The 20,223-nt window shown below is 47.0% G+C and overlaps 1 protein-coding gene across 3 annotated transcripts in view; it reads left to right on the top strand.

The window, feature by feature from the left end:
- Window positions 1-20,223, top strand: part of SCNN1A (sodium channel epithelial 1 subunit alpha) — a 30,500-nt gene that overhangs the window by 5,404 nt on the left and 4,873 nt on the right. For 2 of the 3 annotated variants that reach the window (XM_083718962.1, XM_083718963.1), the window contains 11 exons: window positions 1,339-1,384; window positions 3,999-4,389; window positions 5,941-6,190; window positions 7,826-8,013; window positions 13,959-14,059; window positions 14,712-14,875; window positions 15,606-15,704; window positions 15,869-15,986; window positions 16,130-16,208; window positions 17,481-17,538; window positions 18,915-18,970. In XM_083718962.1, coding sequence (XP_083575088.1) covers window positions 1,339-1,384; window positions 3,999-4,389; window positions 5,941-6,190; window positions 7,826-8,013; window positions 13,959-14,059; window positions 14,712-14,875; window positions 15,606-15,704; window positions 15,869-15,986; window positions 16,130-16,208; window positions 17,481-17,538; window positions 18,915-18,970 — 1,550 coding nt within the window. Of the gene's footprint in view, window positions 1-1,338; window positions 1,385-1,962; window positions 2,075-3,998; window positions 4,390-5,940; window positions 6,191-7,825; window positions 8,014-13,958; window positions 14,060-14,711; window positions 14,876-15,605; window positions 15,705-15,868; window positions 15,987-16,129; window positions 16,209-17,480; window positions 17,539-18,914; window positions 18,971-20,223 lie in introns of those variants that run through there. The other variant, XM_083718964.1, reaches the window with a different exon arrangement.

The following is a 20,223-nucleotide window of genomic DNA, read 5'->3' as shown; positions in this document are numbered from 1 at the left end:
CCCTGTGAGGTAGGCTAGGTTGAGAGGCAGTGACTAGCCCAAGGTCACCCCCAAGGAGCTTTGTGGCTGGGCAAGGATGTGGGTGGCATTTGTGGGTTAAACCACAGAGCCTAGGACTTGCCGATCAGAAGGTCACTGGTTCGAATCCCCGCGACGGGGTGAGCTCCCATTGCTCGGTCCCTGCTCCTGCCAACCTAGCAGTTCGAAAGCACTTCAAAGTGCAAGTAGATAAATAGGTACCACTCTGGCAGGAAGGTAAACGGCGTTTCTGTGCGCTGCTCTGTACATGACTCAGAAGCTGTATGCCGGCTCCCTCGGCCAATAAAGCGAGATGTGCGCCGCAACCCAAGAGTCGGTCACGACTGGACCTAATGGTCAGGGGTCCCTTTACCTTTACATTTTAAGGATTCGAAGCCAGATCTCCCAGGTCCTGGCCTGACAGTCTTTTTTTAAAATAAAATAAAAATATTTATTAAAGTTTCAAAAAAGTTACAAGAATAAGAAAAAAAAGAAAAAAAAGAATACAAAATACAGAAATGTAAAAATAATTAAAAACAAATCAACCTTTCCATATCTTGTCTTTCATTTACTTGTTTCCCTGACCTCCTCACACCTCCCTTTTTTGTATTCTAGTTCAATTAGTTATTTCAGCAAATCCTTTCCATTTTTACTTTTATCTTAATAATTTATTTTAATATATTATAACTTTACATTCTCATCTATTAACAATCCATTTTTACATACCCCTTTGTAGCATTACTGCTAAAACCACATAACTTCATTCCAGCATCCTTCTAACATTCCTTAATTTTACAATGTTTCTGTAGATAGTCTTTAAATTTCTTCCAATCTTCCACTGACAGTCTAACCCAGGGGTCAGCAAATGTTTTCAGCAGGGGGCCAGTCCACTGTCCCTCAGACCTTGCAGGGGGCCGGACTATATTGGGGGGGGGGGGAATGAACGAATTCCTATGCCCCACAAATAACCCACAGATGCATTTCAGATAAAAGCACACATGCTACTCATGTAAAAACAAGCTGATTCCTGGACCGTCCATGGGCTGGATTCAGAAGGCGATTGGGCCAGATCCAGCCCCTGGGCCTTAGTTTGCCTACCATGTTCTAACCACTACACAACACTGCGATAGGAGTGACGTCCAGTTCAGCTCAAACAGGAATGTACTCAAAAAAGACAGATCTGTGTCCCTAAGCAGCTGACGGTCTAAATTTCTGAAGTGGGTGAGACAAAAGAAGGGAAGGGAAGGAATGGGAAAGGTTCAGCTAGTCAACGGATGCATATGAGCAGATATAGTTACATTTACTTATGTTTTGTTTCAGATGGATATGAGGACCAAGGGCCTGAGCCAAAGACTTCGTGGAAAAGGTAGGCTTCTTGTCACCAAACAAAAGGCACAAGGCACACTTCTGTGTGATTTTAAGAATGTAAGCAGATCCCTGTCGGATCAGACCAAAGGGCCATCTTTCTTAAAAAATAATTTTCATTGATTTTCCAATAAAAAACATCCAATTAATATAAGGTAAAGGTAAAGGTACCCCTGCCCGTACGGGCCAGTCTTGACAGACTCTGGGGTTGTGCGCCCGTCTCACTTAAGAGGCCAGGGGCCAGCGCTGTCCGGAGACACTTCCGGGTCACGTGGCCAGCGTGACATCGCTGCTCTGGCGAGCCAGAGCCGCACACGGAAACGCCGTTTACCTTCCCGCTAGTAAGCGGTCCCTATTTATCTACTTGCACCCGGAGGTGCTTTCGAACTGCTAGGTTGGCAGGCGCTGGGACCGAGCAGCGGGAGCGCACCCCGCCGCAGGGATTTGAACCGCCAACCTTTCGATCGGCAAGTCCTAGGAGCTGAGGCTTTAACCCACAGCGCCACCTGCGTCCCCTCCAATTAATATACCCAATCATAATTAAAATTAAAAAGTCCAAATTATAAATATTAATTTTTCAGAGCTCCCCACGGTCTGGATCTCTGAAGCATATATCCACATCTCAGTCCTGCCAGACCAAAGGGCCATCTAATTTCACAGTGACCAATCAGATGCCTCTGGCAAGCTGGATGTGAGTGCAATAGCGGGCTCCCCAATTGTGTTTCCCAGAATCTGGCATGCTGCTGCTTCTAACACTGGAGATACTTGTTACGATACGATACGATATCTTTATTGTCATTGTCCCTTGCGGAACAATGAAATTGAAAAACTACATAAAACTACATAAAAACTACATAAAACTACCACAGAACTACATAAAACTACCACAGAACTACAGAAAACTACAGAAAAACACATAAAACATTCAAAAACTCCTAAAAAACTCTAAAACCCCATTTTAAAATGTACTATACTACAGAGACCCCTTATGCTGCGTTTGTTGGTGCAAAAGGCACGTCACACCCAAACCAAACAGTGTTACATTCCTGAGACTAATCTGTAAAGAGGCTCCGGGAATTGATATGCAGGGCTATGGCTGAGCATAGCTGTCAACCGTCCCTTATTTGGCAGGAAACTCCCTTATCCCAGCGCCGTGTCCCGCTGCTGTCCCTTATTGATGGTGTCCCTTAAATTTCCCGGGTTTCATGCTCGCCCGGCTCGGGAGGGAAGCAGCGGCTCAGGGTCCTCCGGCGCGAGACAGAGAGCGCGCTGGTGCCATTGTTCTGGTGCGAGGAGTTCCATCGGCCCTTACTCACCCAAGAGAGGGGGGGGGAGAGACTCTCGCCCACACTGCCCACAAGCCCGGAGGCAGCAGCGGTGGTGGCAGCTGAGGAGGCGGCCTGAGGGAGGAGGAAGAGGAGGGGATGGGGAGGGACGCAGAAGGGCAGCGCTTCAGCGGCCGCGGCCGCGCCACAACCACCTGATGCCGGATTGACAGCATCTGTCAATCCTGCCAATGTGTGTAACTCTTTACAATAGCAAAATCCCTTATTTTGGCTGCTGATCCCTTATTTTCAAGGCTGCTGGTCCCTTATTTTCAAATCCGTAAGTTGACAGTTATGTGACTGAGACAAGGGAGATGGAAAGGAATATGCTTTGCAGAGCCAAGATCCTTTCTCAACCTAACAGGGAGCATTCAAGATCTCACATCGTGCATTTGAAGCACCTCCAGAGCACCTTTGAAGGCCATGACTTCCACCCCAGAATTCTGGGAACTGCAGCTTCCCCCTCGCATAACTACAATTCCCAGTTTCCTTAACAAGCTACAGTTCCCACGATTCTTTGCAGGAAAGCCATGTATGTTGGATGTGCTTTAAATCTATGGTGTGGATCTGTATTAGTAAGGAGGCTAGATTACAATACTATGAGCCTGGGAATAAACCCAGTGAGCACAGACAGAAATAATATGTGTAGGGTATCACTGATTATCACCAAGGCAAGCCTGACTGCTTGAGTAAGACCCTGAGGCAGTTTAGTGAACTCAACTCCAGGGCTGTACTCCATATGAATGAAATGTCATATTTCATATTTGCCAACATCAAAGCTACCAAGAGATATGGGTGCATTTCTACGTACATTTTCTTCCAAGCCTCTCCCATTGGTTTATGTTACCTCTGGGTAAGCAAGCATTAAACCGTCTGTATGGCGGTCTGATTTTAAACATTTAAGTTAAACTTTCACATTCAAAATGTGAATTTACATTTACATTTCAAAATTTCCCTTTGAGAAGTTGAATGGAGAAGTTAGAAATGGTTGTGAGATATATATATAGAGAGAGAGAGAGAGAGCGCGCCAGTGTGGTGTAGCGGTTAAGAGTGGTAGACTCATAATCTGGTGAACCGGGTTTGATTCCCCACTCCTCTATATGCAGCTGCTGGGTGACCTTGGGCTAGTCACACTTCTCTGAAGTCTTTCAGCCTCACTCACCTCACAGAGTGTTTGTTATGGGGGAGGAAGGGAAAGGAGATTGTTAGCCACTTAGGGTAGTGATAAAGCAGGATATTAAATCCAAACTCTTCTTCTTCATATATATATTCTTCTTCATATATTTTCAGCTCGAATTGTAACCGTGAAGGCTGAAAACCAGCCTAGACGCAAGAGGGCTGAACAGCTCAAAATGGAGATAAAGCAAGAAAAAAAGAAGGAGGAGAAAAAAGAAGAGAGTTCTGGTCTCATTGAATTCTTTAGCTCCTATCAGGAGCTTTTCCAGTTCTTTTGTAACAACACAACCATCCATGGGGCCATCCGGCTGGTCTGTTCTAAGAAGAACAAGATGAAGACGGCCTTCTGGTCAGTTCTCTTCTTCCTCACCTTTGGCCTCATGTACTGGCAGTTTGGAATCATCTACAGAGAGTACTTCAGCTTTCCTGTCAACCTGAACTTGAACCTCAACTCTGATAGGCTGACCTTCCCTGCTGTCACGCTGTGTACTCTCAATCCCTACAGGTAAGCCTGATGATGTGCAATATTGCCAGTTGGGGCTGACTTGAGCCTTGCGTGGTCTACTTCCCCTGCCCAGTGTTTTAGGTTGATAAAGGGTGAGTTAGCACTCACTATCCACAAACAGTTAAGGCACGACTAACGTGTGAAATTGGGACGTGGGTGGCACTGTGGGTTAAACCACAGAGCCTAGGACTTGCCAATCAGAAGGTCGGCAGTTCAAATCCCCGCGACGGGGTGAGCTCCCGTTGCTCGGTCCCAGCTCCTGCCAACCTAGCAGTTCGAAAGCAAGTCAAAGTGCAAGTAGATAAATAGGGACCGCTCCGGCGGGAAGGTAAGCGGCGTTTCCGTACGCTGCTCTGGTTCGCCAGAAGCAGCTTAGTCATGCTGGCCACATGACCCGGAAGCTGCACGCCGGCTCCCTTGGCCAATAAAGCGAGATGAGCGCCACAACCCCAGAGTCGGTCACGACTGGACCTAATGGTCAGGGGTCTCTTTACCTTTACCTTTAACCTGTGTAATGCGATCCTGAGTATCTGATCTTGCGTTGAAATATGTTCCATGCCCGATCAGATCAAGGGGGTGGTTCCAGGCATCCATTTGTCTCAAGAGGCAACAAAGTGCACCACCGAGAGCGAAGGCACACTGCTGGGGAATCACGGCGCCTGCTGTGGCTGCAGAAACTGGCAGTTCATAACTGCTGCCTCCTGTGCTGTTTTTGCTGCATTAGCAGCACCACAGTGACCTCCCTGGAGCACAAGCTTGTGTAGTGTGTATGGAGGTCCTGGGCTGCCCAGACAACAAGACCCTTCTCTCAGCCTTGCTGATGTGGGCCAAATGAAAGCAGAACAATACGTTTGGCACCAGCTTGGCTGCAGGAGTTGCCGGAAGGAGGCCCAGTAGGCACCATCCAACTGTCTTGTGTGTTGTTTACTCCTTGGCCCTTTTCTCCTCCTAAAGAGGTCCTGGCAAGGCAGCAGGTATGGATTTTTCCTCAGGGTTTACTCCCAAAGCCTTTCTCACAAATGAGTATAGCCACAACACAGTGGAGGTTTAGGACCATGCAGAAACCAGCTTCTTGACCATTGGACCCACTATTGACCTAGTCCACTCATTCCACCAGAGCTTGTCTTTGCATGTAGAGGAAGTCTCCAACTCACCGAGGGTTTGAGACCCATTGGTTGATTGGTTGCCCTGTCCTGGTTTGGTTGATCCGTCGAGGCCATTCCTGGGGTGTGGCCGCTGTCACGTGTTGACAGCTTCTAGGAATCATAGAATCATAGAATCATAGAGTTGGAAGAGACCACAAGGGCCATCGAGTCCAACCCCCTGCCAAGCAGGAAACACCATGTGGCAGGAGCCACAGGTGAGACCTGATTACAGGGTGAGGCCCAAAGGTGGATGAAACAACCCCAGAAGGAGCATGGCGTGTCCCTCCCCTAACACCCCATGCACCCCTAACCGACCATCAAGTAGACTATATTACCTTCTGCCCACCTTTCACGTACTGGATCCCTTGAGGTAAGACCCCTTTAAGCCCCTTCTTCCATCTTTTAGGTACAGTGCAATTCAGGAGCAGCTGCAAGAGCTGGATCAAATCACACAGCGGACACTGATGGAGCTCTACAAATACAACATGTCCATGGAGCAGAAGAACTGGCAGGCCCAATCCTTGCGGAAACGCAGCTCCAGAAGCCTGTTCCGCCACATCCAACGCCACCCGCTCTATAGACACAAGCGTGAGACCAGCATGGAGGAGAACAATCCCCAAGTGGACAAGAGTGACTGGAAGATTGGTTTCATTCTGGTAAGGATGACTTCCTATTCCTTTGGTGGCACCTATCTGCTTCTTCCTGCTACCCTCCAAAAGAAAACGTGCTCCAGTGGCGCAGCGGCAGCAGGAGGCCCCATTAGCTAAAGTGGTGCTTCAGGTTAAGAACAGTTTCAGGTTAAGAACGGACCTCCGGAACGAATTAAGTACCGTATTTTTCGCTCTATAAGACGCACCTAGTTTTTGGAGGAGGAAAACAAGAAAAAAAATATTCTGAATCGCAGAAGCCAGAACAGCAAGAGGGATTGCTGCGCAGTGAAAGCAGCAATCCCTCTTCCTGTTCTGGATTCTGGGATAGCTGCGCAGCCTGCATTCACTCCATAAGACGCACACACATTTCCCATTACTTTTTAGGATGGAAAAAGTGAGTCTTATAGAGCAGAAAATACAGTACTTAACCCGAGGTGCCACTGTATGGTGGACTTGTAAAAGGGTAAGAGCGTATTGGGAAATAATATAGAATGAATTGAAAAAAATGTTTAAAAGTACCTTTCCAAAAAAAACAGAGTCCTTTTCGTTGGGCATAATTCAGATGGAAATTCCCAATTGTCAAAAGAGGTTGTTTATGTATGCTACTACTGCTGCCCATGTTTTGCTAGCCCCCAAATGGAAAACGAGCGAGGTCCCAACTAAAGAAGAATGACAACTTAAACTGATGGAATACATGCAGCTTGGAGATTTAACATATAGAATAAGAGAACAGGAAGAGCATACATTTAAAGAAGACTGGAAAATGTTTACTGAATATATGGGTGGAAACTGTGTACATTTAATAACACTGGTAGCATTAAGGTAAATTCAACAGTGTAAATAAGTTTTGATGGATGTAACAATGGAATACTGAATGGTTTGGTTTATGCAAAATAGGCAGGGATGTCTGGTATGCAAATTGAGCCACGGAAAAAGAAGGGAAGTCACTGATTTAAAGTTGTTTGGATATTTTGAAATGTAAATTAGAAAATAATTAATTAAAAATTACACACACACAAGCTGGAAAGGGCAGTGACTGAATCTAACTCAGTCTCGCTCATCTTCTCAAATGGTGCAGGTTCAGATTACAGTGGTACCTCGGGTTAAGTACTTAATTCGTTCTGGAAGTCCATACTTAACCTGAAACTGTTCTTAACCTGAAGCACCACTTTAGCTAATGGGGCCTCCCGCTGCCGATTTCTGTTCTCATCCTGAAGCAAAGTTCTTAACCTGAAGCACTATTTCTGGGTTGGCGGAGTCTGTAACCTGAAGCGTATGTAACCTGAAGCGTATGTAACCCGAGGTACCACTGTACCTGCAGCCTTTAAATCCCCAGTTCATCAAAGAAACAAACAATGCTTTTCATCAGTAAAGATAATCTCTTTTTACTTTGGACGAGGGAATAAATGTTAAATTGATGTATCTGCATCATAGCTATCCTGAACAACCATATGTCTTATGACAATCTTGTTTGTGTGACAACCAAGATTTGAGCCTCTTCGGCTTCCCCAACATTTCGTCCTTGTCAGGCATTTGGAACGACCCTCTTCCTCCATGTCCATTTGATCTTCCCAGGGCCCACATTTCATCCTCTATGCCTTGGGGAAGTGGCCTAATGGGGTTGTTGACTTCCTTTTGCAGTGGAATGAAAACAAGACAGACTGCTTCCACCAAATGTACTCCTCGGGTGTGGATGCCGTGCGAGAGTGGTACAGCTTCCACTACATCAACATCCTGGCGAGCATCCCTGACGTCAAAGACCTCGACGAGTCCAACTTCACAAGCTTCATCTATTCCTGCCGTTTCAACGAGGAGACCTGCAACAAAGCGTGAGTCCCCAAATAACTGCTGCTTTAGAAACCCACCTTCCCCACCTCGGTACCCGTTGCTGGCTGGGGCTGATGGGAATTATAGTCCAAAACATCTCAAGGCCAACAGGCTAGGAAAGGCTCTCAATGATTGACACAGGTCACTCACTGTTCATGGGTATCTTAATTTTGACCTAGTTTTGGAAAATACTGTATTTTTTGCTCTATAAGACTCACTTTTTCCCTCCTAAAAAGTAAGGGGAAATGTGTGTGCATCTCATGGAGCGAATGCAGGCTGTGCAGCTATCCCAGAAGCCAGAACAGCAAGAGGGATTACTGCTTTCACTGCGCAGCGATCCCTCTTGCTGTTCTGGCTTCTGCGATTCAGAATATTTTTTTTCTTGTTTTCCTCCTCCAAAAACCAGGTGTGTCTTATGGTCTGGTGCATCTTATAGAGCGAAAAATACGGTACTTGTTTGGTTTTTTAAAATAAAAACTAAAAAGGCCACCTTCCCATCACTGATTCAAAGTGCCTCAAAAATTCAATATAAAAAAACTAAATAGCTGATGAAGTAGCGGATTTCCATGTTAAAGAAAGCAATTCACAACATGATCTGTGAACTTCCTTCCAAGAGAAGGGGAAGGAGCACAGAATTTTTACATAAAATATTCCCTCCCCAGACACCTGCCTATTTCCTTGCACCTTCCACCCCCCAGGTAATCTGGTTTTTTCCACCGCCAGACTCTGAAACCAGAAGCCACTCTAGGTGAAAAATTGTCTGCGGGGCATTTTTCTGAAGAGAATTGGTGGGCATTAGCAATGAGGGTAAGGGAGGGTGGATTCAATGCAGCTCACATTTAAAGCCAAATCTGCCAAATTCACACTTGCCAAAGCCATACAAGAAGCAAAACACAACCACCTTTCGAAATGCACATTTATTCAAATTTTGCAATGCAGTTCTCTAGGCAAACAATACGTACGCACATTTGTGGAAATAACACATAAAAGAGCATTATTGAATTCATTAAAAATGGCTTGCAAAAATGTGTACATTATTGAGAACTGTCTACAAAAATGTGTTCTCATTAGGAGAAATACTAAAATGCTGGCTATGTTTATGAGGATTTTTTTAAAAAATTGCAAATTGCTTCAGAAATGTGAAGCACTTGGTTTAAGATTGGGGGGAAATGTGAAATAGAGACACCCAAACTGTTAGAACTTTCCATCCCTAGTGGGTGGAAAGTTTGAGGGCTTGTTCACATTTCAGTGCATGGGTTTGAGAGATTTTTCATTCGCCCCACTGCTTTCCCCAGGAAACCCCGCTGTTTACCACTGAATTGTAACAAACACCAATCGGGTTATCTGTGGATTAACATTTGTTCCAATTAAACAGTAACTGTGTTTCCCCAGGGAAACAGTGGGACAAAAGAAAAACTTCTTCGGCTCATGTCTAGAAAGCATGGGAGAAGCAGTAGTTTGGACAAACACTGAATGCCGTTCGGACCCTATATTCCCAGTATCTCTGTCTATTTGGGAATATGTTTTTGCTGTGAAACCTTCTAAAGGTAAAGGTAAAGGTAAAGGGACCCCTGACCATTAGGCAGTGGCGTAGCGTGGGTTGTCAGCACCCGGGGCAAGGCAAGTAATTTGCACCCCATAACCCATGGATTTGTGCCCCCTAACCTGTGGATTTGCCCCCCTAACCCTAACCCCCAGATGTTGCGCCCGGTGCGGCCAACCCCCCCTGCACCCCCCATGCTACGCCCCTGCCATTAGGTCCAGTCATGGCCAACTCTGGGGTTGCGGTGCTCATCTCGCTTTATTGGCCAAGGGAGCCGGCATACAGCTTCCGGGTCATGTGGCCACCATGACTAAGTCACGGGCATTCGAACCGCCGACCTTCTGATCGGCAAGTCCTAGGCTCAGTGGTTTAACCCACAGTGCCACCCGTGTCCTCCTAGTTCTACTCACATATGACATCTGAATGAAAAGCAGTCCCACCTTTGCAAAATCCTGCCTGGCAGCTTGGCAACCCCAGTTAAGGACCATTACAAATTATGTCCAGGGGTGCCAACTTGAATAAAATATTGGGGGGTCCAGGTAGGCCCCACCCTGCATAATCAACCACAAGACGCAGTACGCGCTCACCATTTGAATGGCAGTGCCCATCAACTTTGGAGAGGCCTGTCCCCTCAGATATTTTATTGGCGGAGCCAAAGAGACCTCGGTCCCTAGTAGCTGGTTCCTACGGTTATGTCAGTACAGCCACGCCAGCAAATATCCCCCCCTCCCGCCAAGAAGGAGGTTGACGTTACCCCATAGCTGTCAACCATCCCTTATTTGACGGGAAACTCCCTTATCCCAGTGCCGTTTCCCACTGCTGTCCCAGATTGATGATTTCCCATAAATTTTCTGGGTTTCAAAGGAAGCAGCTCCTCTTCCTCCCTCCCTGCCGGCAAGGGAGGAGGGAGGCTCCAACTGTGTTGCTTGGCTGCGTTGCTCACCCAATAAGGAGTCTAAGAATGACTGGGGGGTGGAGCTTGCATGCCTTGTGCCGATCAAATCGGCCACGTTGCCTGGGGACTCGCCTTTGCTCAGCGCTTCCCAGCGGAGAGGTGACGGTGGTTTTCCTCGCTGCATCCCTTTGCTGCGTTGCTGTGCTGTGGGAACAACCGCCTGAGGCTTTGTTTGGCTGCTGGTTGACTAAAATCCCTTATTTTGGCTGGTGTTCCCTTATTTTCAAGGCTGCTGGTCCCTTATTTTCAAATCTGTAAGTTGACAGCTATGCGTCACCCAAATGTTGTGGGGAGTCGCTTCTTTCATTGGAAGGTGTCAACATGATTCATTTGAAACCCCTTTCCATGTGATGCTGAGGGAGCCCTGCTCTGCCTGTTACTCAAAAGGTAAATACAGCCCCCTGGCCATGTGTATACCCCCTCTCTGCTGCCAGGTTCTTGGCCACCAGCCCCCTTGCCCCTGTTTTTTCCAGTGCCCCACAAGCAGCAAAACAAGGAAGTGTATCAATTTCCCAGTGGGCTGCATTTGGCTTTGTGATAAGGGCGTACATGAATCAGGCCTTCCGTGACCACAGGGGTTAGTTACACTGGTTAGATTCCCATCTCTGGAACAAAAATACCATTTTTCCAGTGCAGCCAAGCCTCGGTTGTTTGGGTCTAGCTGGCAGGCTGACAAACCACCATTAGTTCCAGCAATTGTTTGCAGTACTTTGTCAACTCACCTTACTCTGACCTTCCTTTCACAACTTGTGCGCGCCGTTTCCCCACCCTCCAAACCCACCTGCTGCTGACACCAGGCTTCTTCACAAGTGCCCTGAATCAGCGCGGAATGCCGTTTATTCTTGTTTAAATTTGCAATACGTTTAAGCCTTGCTGATTTGCGTCTGGTGCTGCAGACACTATTTATGGTGTCGACACAGCTTGCGCGTGGGTCATGCCCATAACTTTCACACATCTGTTGTGCCTCTGAATTAGAAAGCACTGGATCTTCTCTGAGAAGGCTGCTAAGTGCATCAAAGCTCCACAGGGAAATTTTCAAACCCTGAAATTTGGGGTCCCCTTCAAACTGGTGCCAAAATTTTGTAGGATTTTGTAGCATGAACCATGTTTGATTTTTTTGTTGTTAAGTACGAACCTCTGTTTGATGTCTCAATTAATCAGTGGGGGGTGGTTCTAGAAAACAAGGGGTTCACACTACAAAACCCTACAAAACAACCACAACACTTTGGCACCGGTTTAGAGGGAATCCGAAACTTTAGGGGTCATAGTTAAGGAAGCTCTACTGCGGGGTCATAATGACAGACACAATTTGGTCACCCCGCGACGGGGTGAGCTCCCGTTTCTCGGTCCCTGCTCCTGCCAACCTAGCAGTTCGAAAGCATGTCAAAGTGCAAGTAGATAAATAGGTACCACTCCGGTGGGAAGGTAAACAGCGTTTCCATGCACTGCTCTGGTTCGCCAGAAGCAACTTCGTCACGCTGGCCACATGACCCAGAAGCTGTACGCCGGCTCCCTCAGCCAATAAAGCGAGATGAGCTCCGCAACTCCAAAGTTGTCCACAACTGGACCTAACAGGCAGGGGTCCCTTTACCTTTACTAAGGCTAAGTAAAATGTTATGAGGCAACGAGCAAATCTTTGAATTCACTACAGCACTTCTGCACACCAAATCTTTGGGCAGAGGAATAAAACATAATATTGCTGGGCTTGGTTGAAGAGCTGAAGTCAGCAGAGAATAGAATCACAGAATTGTAGAAGTTGGAAGGTAACCCAAGCATCATCTAATCCAACCCCCTGCTATGCAGGAATTTCAGGTAGCTCAAACATGACAGGTGGCCGTTTGTAATAGCCTTCAGATGGGATGGAGCAGGTGTTAAGCACTATTTGACTCTGCTGGTGCAAAAAAAGAACTTTGGATGCAGCAAGGCAAACACTGCTTTCACATAATTAACAACCCATTAAGTGATGTCAAATGTACCTCAGCAGCGCAGTGGGGAGGGGAAGGTGAAGCGAGTGACTGGCGGCAGAGCTAGGGGGGTCAGGCCGGTGGGTGATGGGGCCCTTCTGAGCTCTGGTGCCCTCAGCAGCTGCCCAATCCTGCTGACCCCTGAGGGCACCAAGACAATGCCAAGGTGTCATCTCCCTGGTTGGCAGCAGCAGTGTACTGCATGTAACCAATCTGCCAACCCAACTTGTTCCATTGTGAAATGCGTTGACTGTGCCCAGACTGCTCAAGCGGTGTGTTAAAATCACAAAGCCCATTAGAGTTGTTGTCCCAGATCATTCACAACTAATTATCTCTACACTGTTCCGCCTATGTGACTTTTATACTTAACATTAGATGTATGTTAATGGCACAATAATTCGATGTCATGCTCCATGCACCGTCCCTGTGCATTTGTGTACCGGACTAATTTGTGCACTAAATACTAACGTGCCACCATACTGTTTTACTGGCAAAAGAAACTTATCATCAAAGGCATGTTAGTTTGGCTTCATTGGCATATAGGTAAAGGCAAAGGGACCCCTGACCATTAGGTCCAGTCGCGGACGACTCTGGGGTTGCGGTGCTCATCTCGCTTTATTGGCCAAGGGAGCCGGCGTACAGCTTCCAGGTCATGTGGCCAGCATGACTAAGCCGCTTCTGGCAAACCAGAGCAGTGCACGGAAACGCCGTTTACCTTCCCGCCAGAGTGGTACCTATTTATCTACTTACACTTTGTGCTTTTGAACTGCTAGGTTGGCAGGAGCAGGGACCGAGCAACGGGAGCTCACCCCGTCATGGGGATTCGAACCGCCGACCTTCTGATCGGCAAGTCCTAGGCTCTGTGGTTTTAACCCACAGCGCCACCTGCATCCCTCTCATTGGCATATAGTGGCTTAATACCAACCCCAAGATAGTTTGTTTGTATGGCTTTCTTGGGGCATATCTGACCCCAGGATTGGACCAATAGTCTTTCTTTTTCCTATTGGCAGAATGTTAAATCAGCACAAAACCTTCCATCTTAGGAGAGACAAGCTGCAAGACCTGGGACTTCCACCATGACAGAAACTTCTTTTCCTCTCTTCCTCTATTCCATTTTTAAAGCAGGAGGTTGATACCTAGGCTGCGTTCTCATACACTATAGCCTGCTGGCTTCTTTTGCTATTGTGTTTACTTGGCCCCAGTACAGAAATTGTGCTACTGTTGATTTTTGCTCATTTCTAATGGGCCAACGCAGTGGCCTGCCTTTTTCACTTTTGTTCAACTGAATTGTCTTTCTGGATAATTCAGTTGGTTAGAGCGTGGTGCTGATAACACCAGGCTGCAGGTTCCATCCCTGTATGGGGCAGCTGCATATTCCTGCATTGCAGGAGGTTGGACTGCATGATCCTCAGGGTCTCTTCCAACTCTTCAGTTCTATGATTCTTCATTGAGTTGACCTGGACACTTTGCGTTTCTTCTTCTCAGGAACTACACTCATTTCCATCACCCTATTTATGGAAACTGCTACACGTTCAATGACAACAGCAGCACACTCTGGATGTCCTCCTTGCCTGGGATCAATAATGGTGAGCAAGGGCTTGGAAGGTAGTGATGGATGTCGGAAGAGGCTCCTTGAGCTATATCCTCATTCCCCTTTCTAATCTGGCACCACATTCATCTCTTTCCTGCAACATTGACTTTTCTTCCTAGCTGAGCTCACTCCTACAGCCACCTGCCTGTCTTCTTTTCTTCCTTTCTTTGCATTTTTGTGTGTTTCTTTTCTTTCTTTCTTTTTGATAATAGTTTTTATTTGGTTTTACAAGTTTACATTCAAAGTCATAAGTAATAAAAAGGTAAATAGACAAAAGATTCACCCAAATCTCTGGACTTCCCCCCCCCCCTTTCCATGGGTTCCATCTCTAGTCCTTTTCCGCTGCATATTACTCCAATTCTTTAAGTATCCCATTTATTCCTAGTTCTTTTTACAATACAAGTGTTATTCAAATATTGCTAAAGAGTTCAATTGTTTACAGTAGTCTCCAAGGTAAATTATGAATTTCCTCTAGTCTTTGTTGAAATTCTGGTCTTCCAGGTTTCTGATTTTCCCAGTCATTTTTGCCATCTCCGCATAGTCCATCAGTTTGGTCTACCGTTCCATCTTCTTTCCATCTCTCTTTTGCCCTGTTTTCATCTCTGTGCATGACTGCCACTGGCCTTCCCTGCCCTCTGTCTCCACAGGTCTCTCTCTAGTTGTCCGCACAGAGCAGAACGACTTTATCCCACTTCTCTCTACTGTGACGGGAGCCCGAGTGATGGTGCACGGTCAGAAGGAACCAGCCTTCATGGATGACGGGGGCTTTAACGTGCGCCCCGGCGTCGAAACATCCATCAGTATGAGAAAGGTGAGGTCAGAAGTAGGATATGAGACCTGGCTTCAGTGTGCAGAATTGTGAGGGAATGAGAGGAAAGCACATGGCTCCCGTAAGACCCATTGGATTCAGTCAGAGGTTACAAAAAGAAAATATAAAGACATGTTGGTTAAAGGTAAAGGTAAAGGGACCCCTGACCATTAGGTCCAGTCGTGGCCGACTCTGGGGTTGCGATGCTCATCTCGCTTTATTGGCCAAGGGAGCCGGCGTACAGCTTCCGGGTCATGTGGCCAGCATGACTAAGCCGCTTCTGGAGAACCAGAGCAGCACACGGAAATGCCGTTTACCTTTCCGCCGGAGCAGTATCTATTTATCTACTTGCACTTTGATGTGCTTTCGAACTGCTAGGTTGGCAGGAGCAGGGACTGAGCAATGGGAGCTCACCCTGTCGTGGGGATTCGAACCGCTGACCTTCTAATCGGCAAGCCCTAGGCTCTGTGGTTTAACCCACAGCGCCACCCATGTCCCATGAGACCTGGCTTCAGTGTGCAGAATTATGAGGGAATGAGGGGAAGGCACATGGCTCCCGTAAGACCCATTGGATTCAGTCAGAGGTTACAAAAAGAAAATATAAATAAATGTTGGTTACTTTCCCATAAAACTAGAGATAGAGAGAGAAGCTGATTTGACCTGAGAAACAGCTGCAAATGAAAGGGAAGGAATGCAACTGTGTTGATCTGACATATTGTGAATTAACTGTCAGGAAACAACAAACCGTCTTGGGGGCACCTACAGCGACTGCACAGAAAACGGCAGCGATGTACCCGTGAAGATCCTCTACCAATCCCGTTATACTGAGCAGGTATCTACATTTGACTCACCCACTAATCCTTACCCTGTAATTGGCACCAGACCAACCCTGTTATGATTACGATCCGTACTTTTATTTGCATTACCTGCCCGTAGGTTTCCCAGGGTATTGCTAACACTGCCCTAGGGTGACAATTCTCCTTTTACTTCACCTAGGTCTGCATTCGTTCCTGTTTTCAGAATAGCATGGTGGACCGGTGTGGCTGTGGCCATTTCTTCTACCCCTTGCCTACCGGAGCAGTTTACTGTGACTACAACAAGCATCCCGCCTGGGGTAAGTGGAAACAAAAGGCGGTGGGGGGGAGAAATCCACAATCTCACCTGTTTCCTATCCAAGGTGCAAGGTGCTGGGGCTCCTGTCCTATGCGCGCAGCTCACACAATTACTTTATCGACTGTCCCTCTGTCTCTGGACTAGGTTATTGTTATTACAAACTCCAGGCTGAATTCAAAACAGGCACCCTGGGCTGTTTCACCAAATGCCGGAAACCTTGCAAGTAAGTCAGCTTCAAAACCTGTGCAGTTGCATTCCTGGGCCTGGTCAAATTCCACAGAGCTTGCTGGGCAGTAAAAAAATATTCAGTAAAATGGAGCGGAACAGGATTTTTGTTTTTTTTTGTGGTTTTTTGTACCCAACTTATCATTCCATGCTGGTTTCCCAAACTCAGGCCTCTCAGCCCCAGGCTTTCTTCAGAAACCCGGTAATGAAGGGTTCTTCCATTGCCTCTTTTCTCCAGCTGATGTCTCACCTGATGTCAGTGGTGTAGCATAGTGGGGGACACCCGGTGCTGCCTCAATACAGCTGCACACTTCCGTCGCTGGGCTCCACTGAAAACTGCTTCTCCATGCAAACCAGGAAGTGACCCAACAGAACAACTCTTCTTTTCTTACCTCTGTGGCTGTAAACTCCTGGGTGATATGGATGCCGCTAGACCATTGAATTTCCATGCATACTCTATCCATTTCCCTCCTTCCCACACTGCCCCAGGCACTGGCAACCCACGCTATGCCACCGCCTGATGTAGCAAGCATATCTTGTGATTGGCAGCTGCTCATATCTTGGAAGGTGATGGTGCCACAGGTGGCCTAGCTCAGTGTATCTTAGCTGAGCCATGCAGGCTAGGCCTGGTTCAGAATGGTACCAACAGAAGAGCAGCATTATAAGAACTTGCACCCATACAGCATACCCCTCAAATACCTCAATCTTTCCAGGACAGTCACAGAATTGGAGAAACCATCACACTTTCTGACTTTGAATCGGGGCATCCCAATTTCAAGGCTTTGTTCCACCATCACCAGCAGCCATCACAATGCTGCCCCAGTAGCGGATTCTGCCTCTCTGCCCCTCGCAACATGGCGGCTGCTGGATGATGGTGGCGCGGCTTGATGATGTCATTTGCCAAGGCGCTGCAGAGTGCCGGAGGCAGAGAGACAGACCAGGGGTGTGTGGAGAGAAGCATGGGTTTAAAAGGGCCGCAGTGCAGATTGGAGCCAGCAGTGGCAGTTGATGAACCTTGAGTGACCAGCAGGATGGAGGCAAGGGCAAGGGGGAAAGGGGAAGAGGACTGGAGCCCAGTGCTAGGGTCCCACCCGGAAATGTGTGGAGTAATGAAGAGGTGGCACAAGTGCCTCTGAGCATGCATCGAGTATTTCCAATTCTGAGGAATGTTGGAAGGTTATGTTACAATCCTTGACACCCATGAACGTCGGATGTAAATAACGTCCCCTGGTAATATGCCTCTAAGCTTATTGTATGCTTTTCTCTTTAGGGTGACAGAATACCAGTTGTCAGCTGGATATTCACGATGGCCTTCTGCTGTCTCTGAGGTAAGGAGATGATTTCCTGCTTCCATGAGTACACACATGCACACCTAAGAACTGCCACGGGGCAACTACCGTATTTTTCGCTCTATAGGACGCACCGGACCATAGGACACACCGGACCATAGGAGGGGGAGAACGGGGGGGGGGATTTCTCCCCCTCTCTGCTCAGCGCCCCTTCAGCGAAGCGGCAGAAGAAACAGAGCCCCTTCCATTTCTCCTCCTGCTTCGCTGAAGGGGCACTGCACAGAGAGGGAAAACTGTGCAGCGCCTCTCCAGCAAAGCGAAGCTTGGAGAGCAAGATTGATTGGTGTGCACCGACCCCTCTCGCTCTCCAGGCTTCAGGCAGCTATCCGCAAGCCTTCGGAGCGCAGTGGGAACTCCTGCTGCGCTCTGAAGGCTTGCAGATAGCTGCCTGAAGCCCCCGGAGCGCAGCAGGAGTTCCCTGCGCTCCGGGGGCTTCAGGCGGCTTCAGCGAAAGCAACGCGAAGCCTCCGGAGCGCGGGGGGAACTCTCCCTCTGCGCTTCAGAGGCTTCGCATTGCTATCGCTGAAGCCAAGGAGCCTGCATTCCCTCCATAGGATGCACACACATTTTCCCTTACTTTTTAGGAGGGAAAAGGTGAGTCTTATAGAGTGAAAAATACGGTATATGTTTTGCATAAATGCATATAGCAAAGCTGCAGTGCTTTTTTTAAAAAAGAAAAAAGAAAAACCATATCAGAAAGCTTCAGCCTTTCCCTGCAGTAGGGAGTCCAAAAGGCACGTTTCTATCAAACTCACTTTTTCAGCATACTGGGGTGGGGGGTTGGCAGCCACTTGGGGCAGGCAACCAGAAACAGTGGAAACAGAATGTGAGAAACCAGGAAGAGAAGAACTTTTAAGGAGGAATGGGATTACAATGTGTTTAAGAGAACACTGTAAAGAACAAAAAAACTTTGACGGGATTTGAGTGACGCTTGTAATGTATTAAAAAAACTAAGGTAAAAATGGATTATTTAAGAAAAGCAGAGAAAATAAGTGAAGCAGTTGAAAAAAGTTTGATAGCGGTAACCATGGAAAGGCAGAGGGGGAATCGAAGAATTCAGGGAATCCTTAATGATGATGTTGATGTTTAATGTTTGAATTTAAATTGGCAAGGTAAAACGCAATTAAAAAGTTTTTTAGAAAAGAAAAGCAGAGTGAAAACAGTGGGGGGAAAGACTAAGTTTCCCCCCACACACACTGATTTGCTATAAATTACACACACACACACACACACACACAGAGAGAGAGAGAGAGAGAGAGAGAGACAGGTGGATTAGTTATATGCATTTGTGTGCTTCTGGGCTGCCTATAAAGCTTTTGTTTCCAATTTATTTATTTTGCAATGTGTCGTTTCAGGCCTGGGTGTTCCACATGCTGTCACGGCAAAACAAGTACAACATCACATCGAAGAGGTAAGAGCTCCACCTACAGTCAGAATAGAAGGTCAGCATCGGAGACGCAACGATCGATGAAAAAAAATAGGGAGAAACAATGAGAATCACAGGGTGCTAAGCTGTGTTGGGACAGGAGAGAGTGGTGAATTCTAGGATCAAGGAAGAAATTGCTTAGGGATAGGGCTTAAGCTAGATTACATGAATTAAATGCATGTTTTCTAAAACTGTGGAGATTAATTGGACTGGGGACTATGTGTTGAGATTCCTGAACAGCAGAGGCAAGCTACAGGGTCATAGAATCATAGAATCATAGAATCATAGAGTTGGAAGAGACCTCAAGGGCCATCGAGTCCAACCCCCTGCCAAGCAGGAAACACCATCAGAGCACTCCTGACATATGGTTGTCAAGCCTCTGCTTCAAGACCTCCAAAGAAGGAGACTCCACCACACTCCTTGGCAGCACATTCCACTGTCGAACAGCTCTTACTGTCAGGAAGTTCTTCCTAATGTTTAGGTGGAAACTTCTTTCTTGTAGTTTGGAACCATTGCTCCGTGTCCGCTTCTCTGGAGCAGCAGAAAACAACCTTTCTCCCTCCTCTATGTGACATCCTTTTATATATTTGAACATGGCTATCATATCACCCCTTAACCTCCTCTTCTCCAGGCTAAACATGCCCAGCTCCCTTAGCCGTTCCTCATAAGGCATCGTTTCCAGGCCTTTGACCATTTTGGTTGCCCTCCTCTGGACACGTTCCAGTTTCTCAGTGTCCTTCTTGAACTGTGTGCCCAGAACTGGACACAGTACTCTGACCAGAGCAGAATACAGTGGCACTATTACTTCCCTTGATCTAGATGCTATACTCCTATTGATGCAGCCCAGAATTGCATTGGCTTTTTTAGCTGCCGCGTCACACTGTTGGCTCATGTCAAGTTTGTGGTCAACCAAGACTCCTAGATCCTTTTCACATGTACAACATGTCCCTTTTCACATGTACAACATGTCCCTTCCAACTCTGCAAATATATGATTCTGGTGCAAGAAGCAGTGTAGTACAGTGGTACCTCGGGTTACATAAGCTTCAGGTTACAGACTCCGCTAACCTAGAAATAGTGCTTCAGGTTAAGAACTTTGCTTCAGGATGAGAACAGAAGTCGTGCTCTGGTAGTGCGGCAGCAGCAGAAGGAGGCCCCATTAGCTAAAGTGGTGCTTCAGGTTAAGAACAGTTTCAGGTTAAGTACGGATCTCCGGAATGAATTAAGTACTTTACCCGA

The sequence above is a fragment of the Podarcis gaigeae genome (genome assembly GCF_964106915.1).
Source record: "Podarcis gaigeae genome assembly, chromosome: 17".
Taxonomy (NCBI): domain Eukaryota; kingdom Metazoa; phylum Chordata; class Lepidosauria; order Squamata; family Lacertidae; genus Podarcis; species Podarcis gaigeae.
Note: the sequence above shows the minus strand (reverse complement) of the source record. Positions and strands in the feature narration are given on the sequence as shown.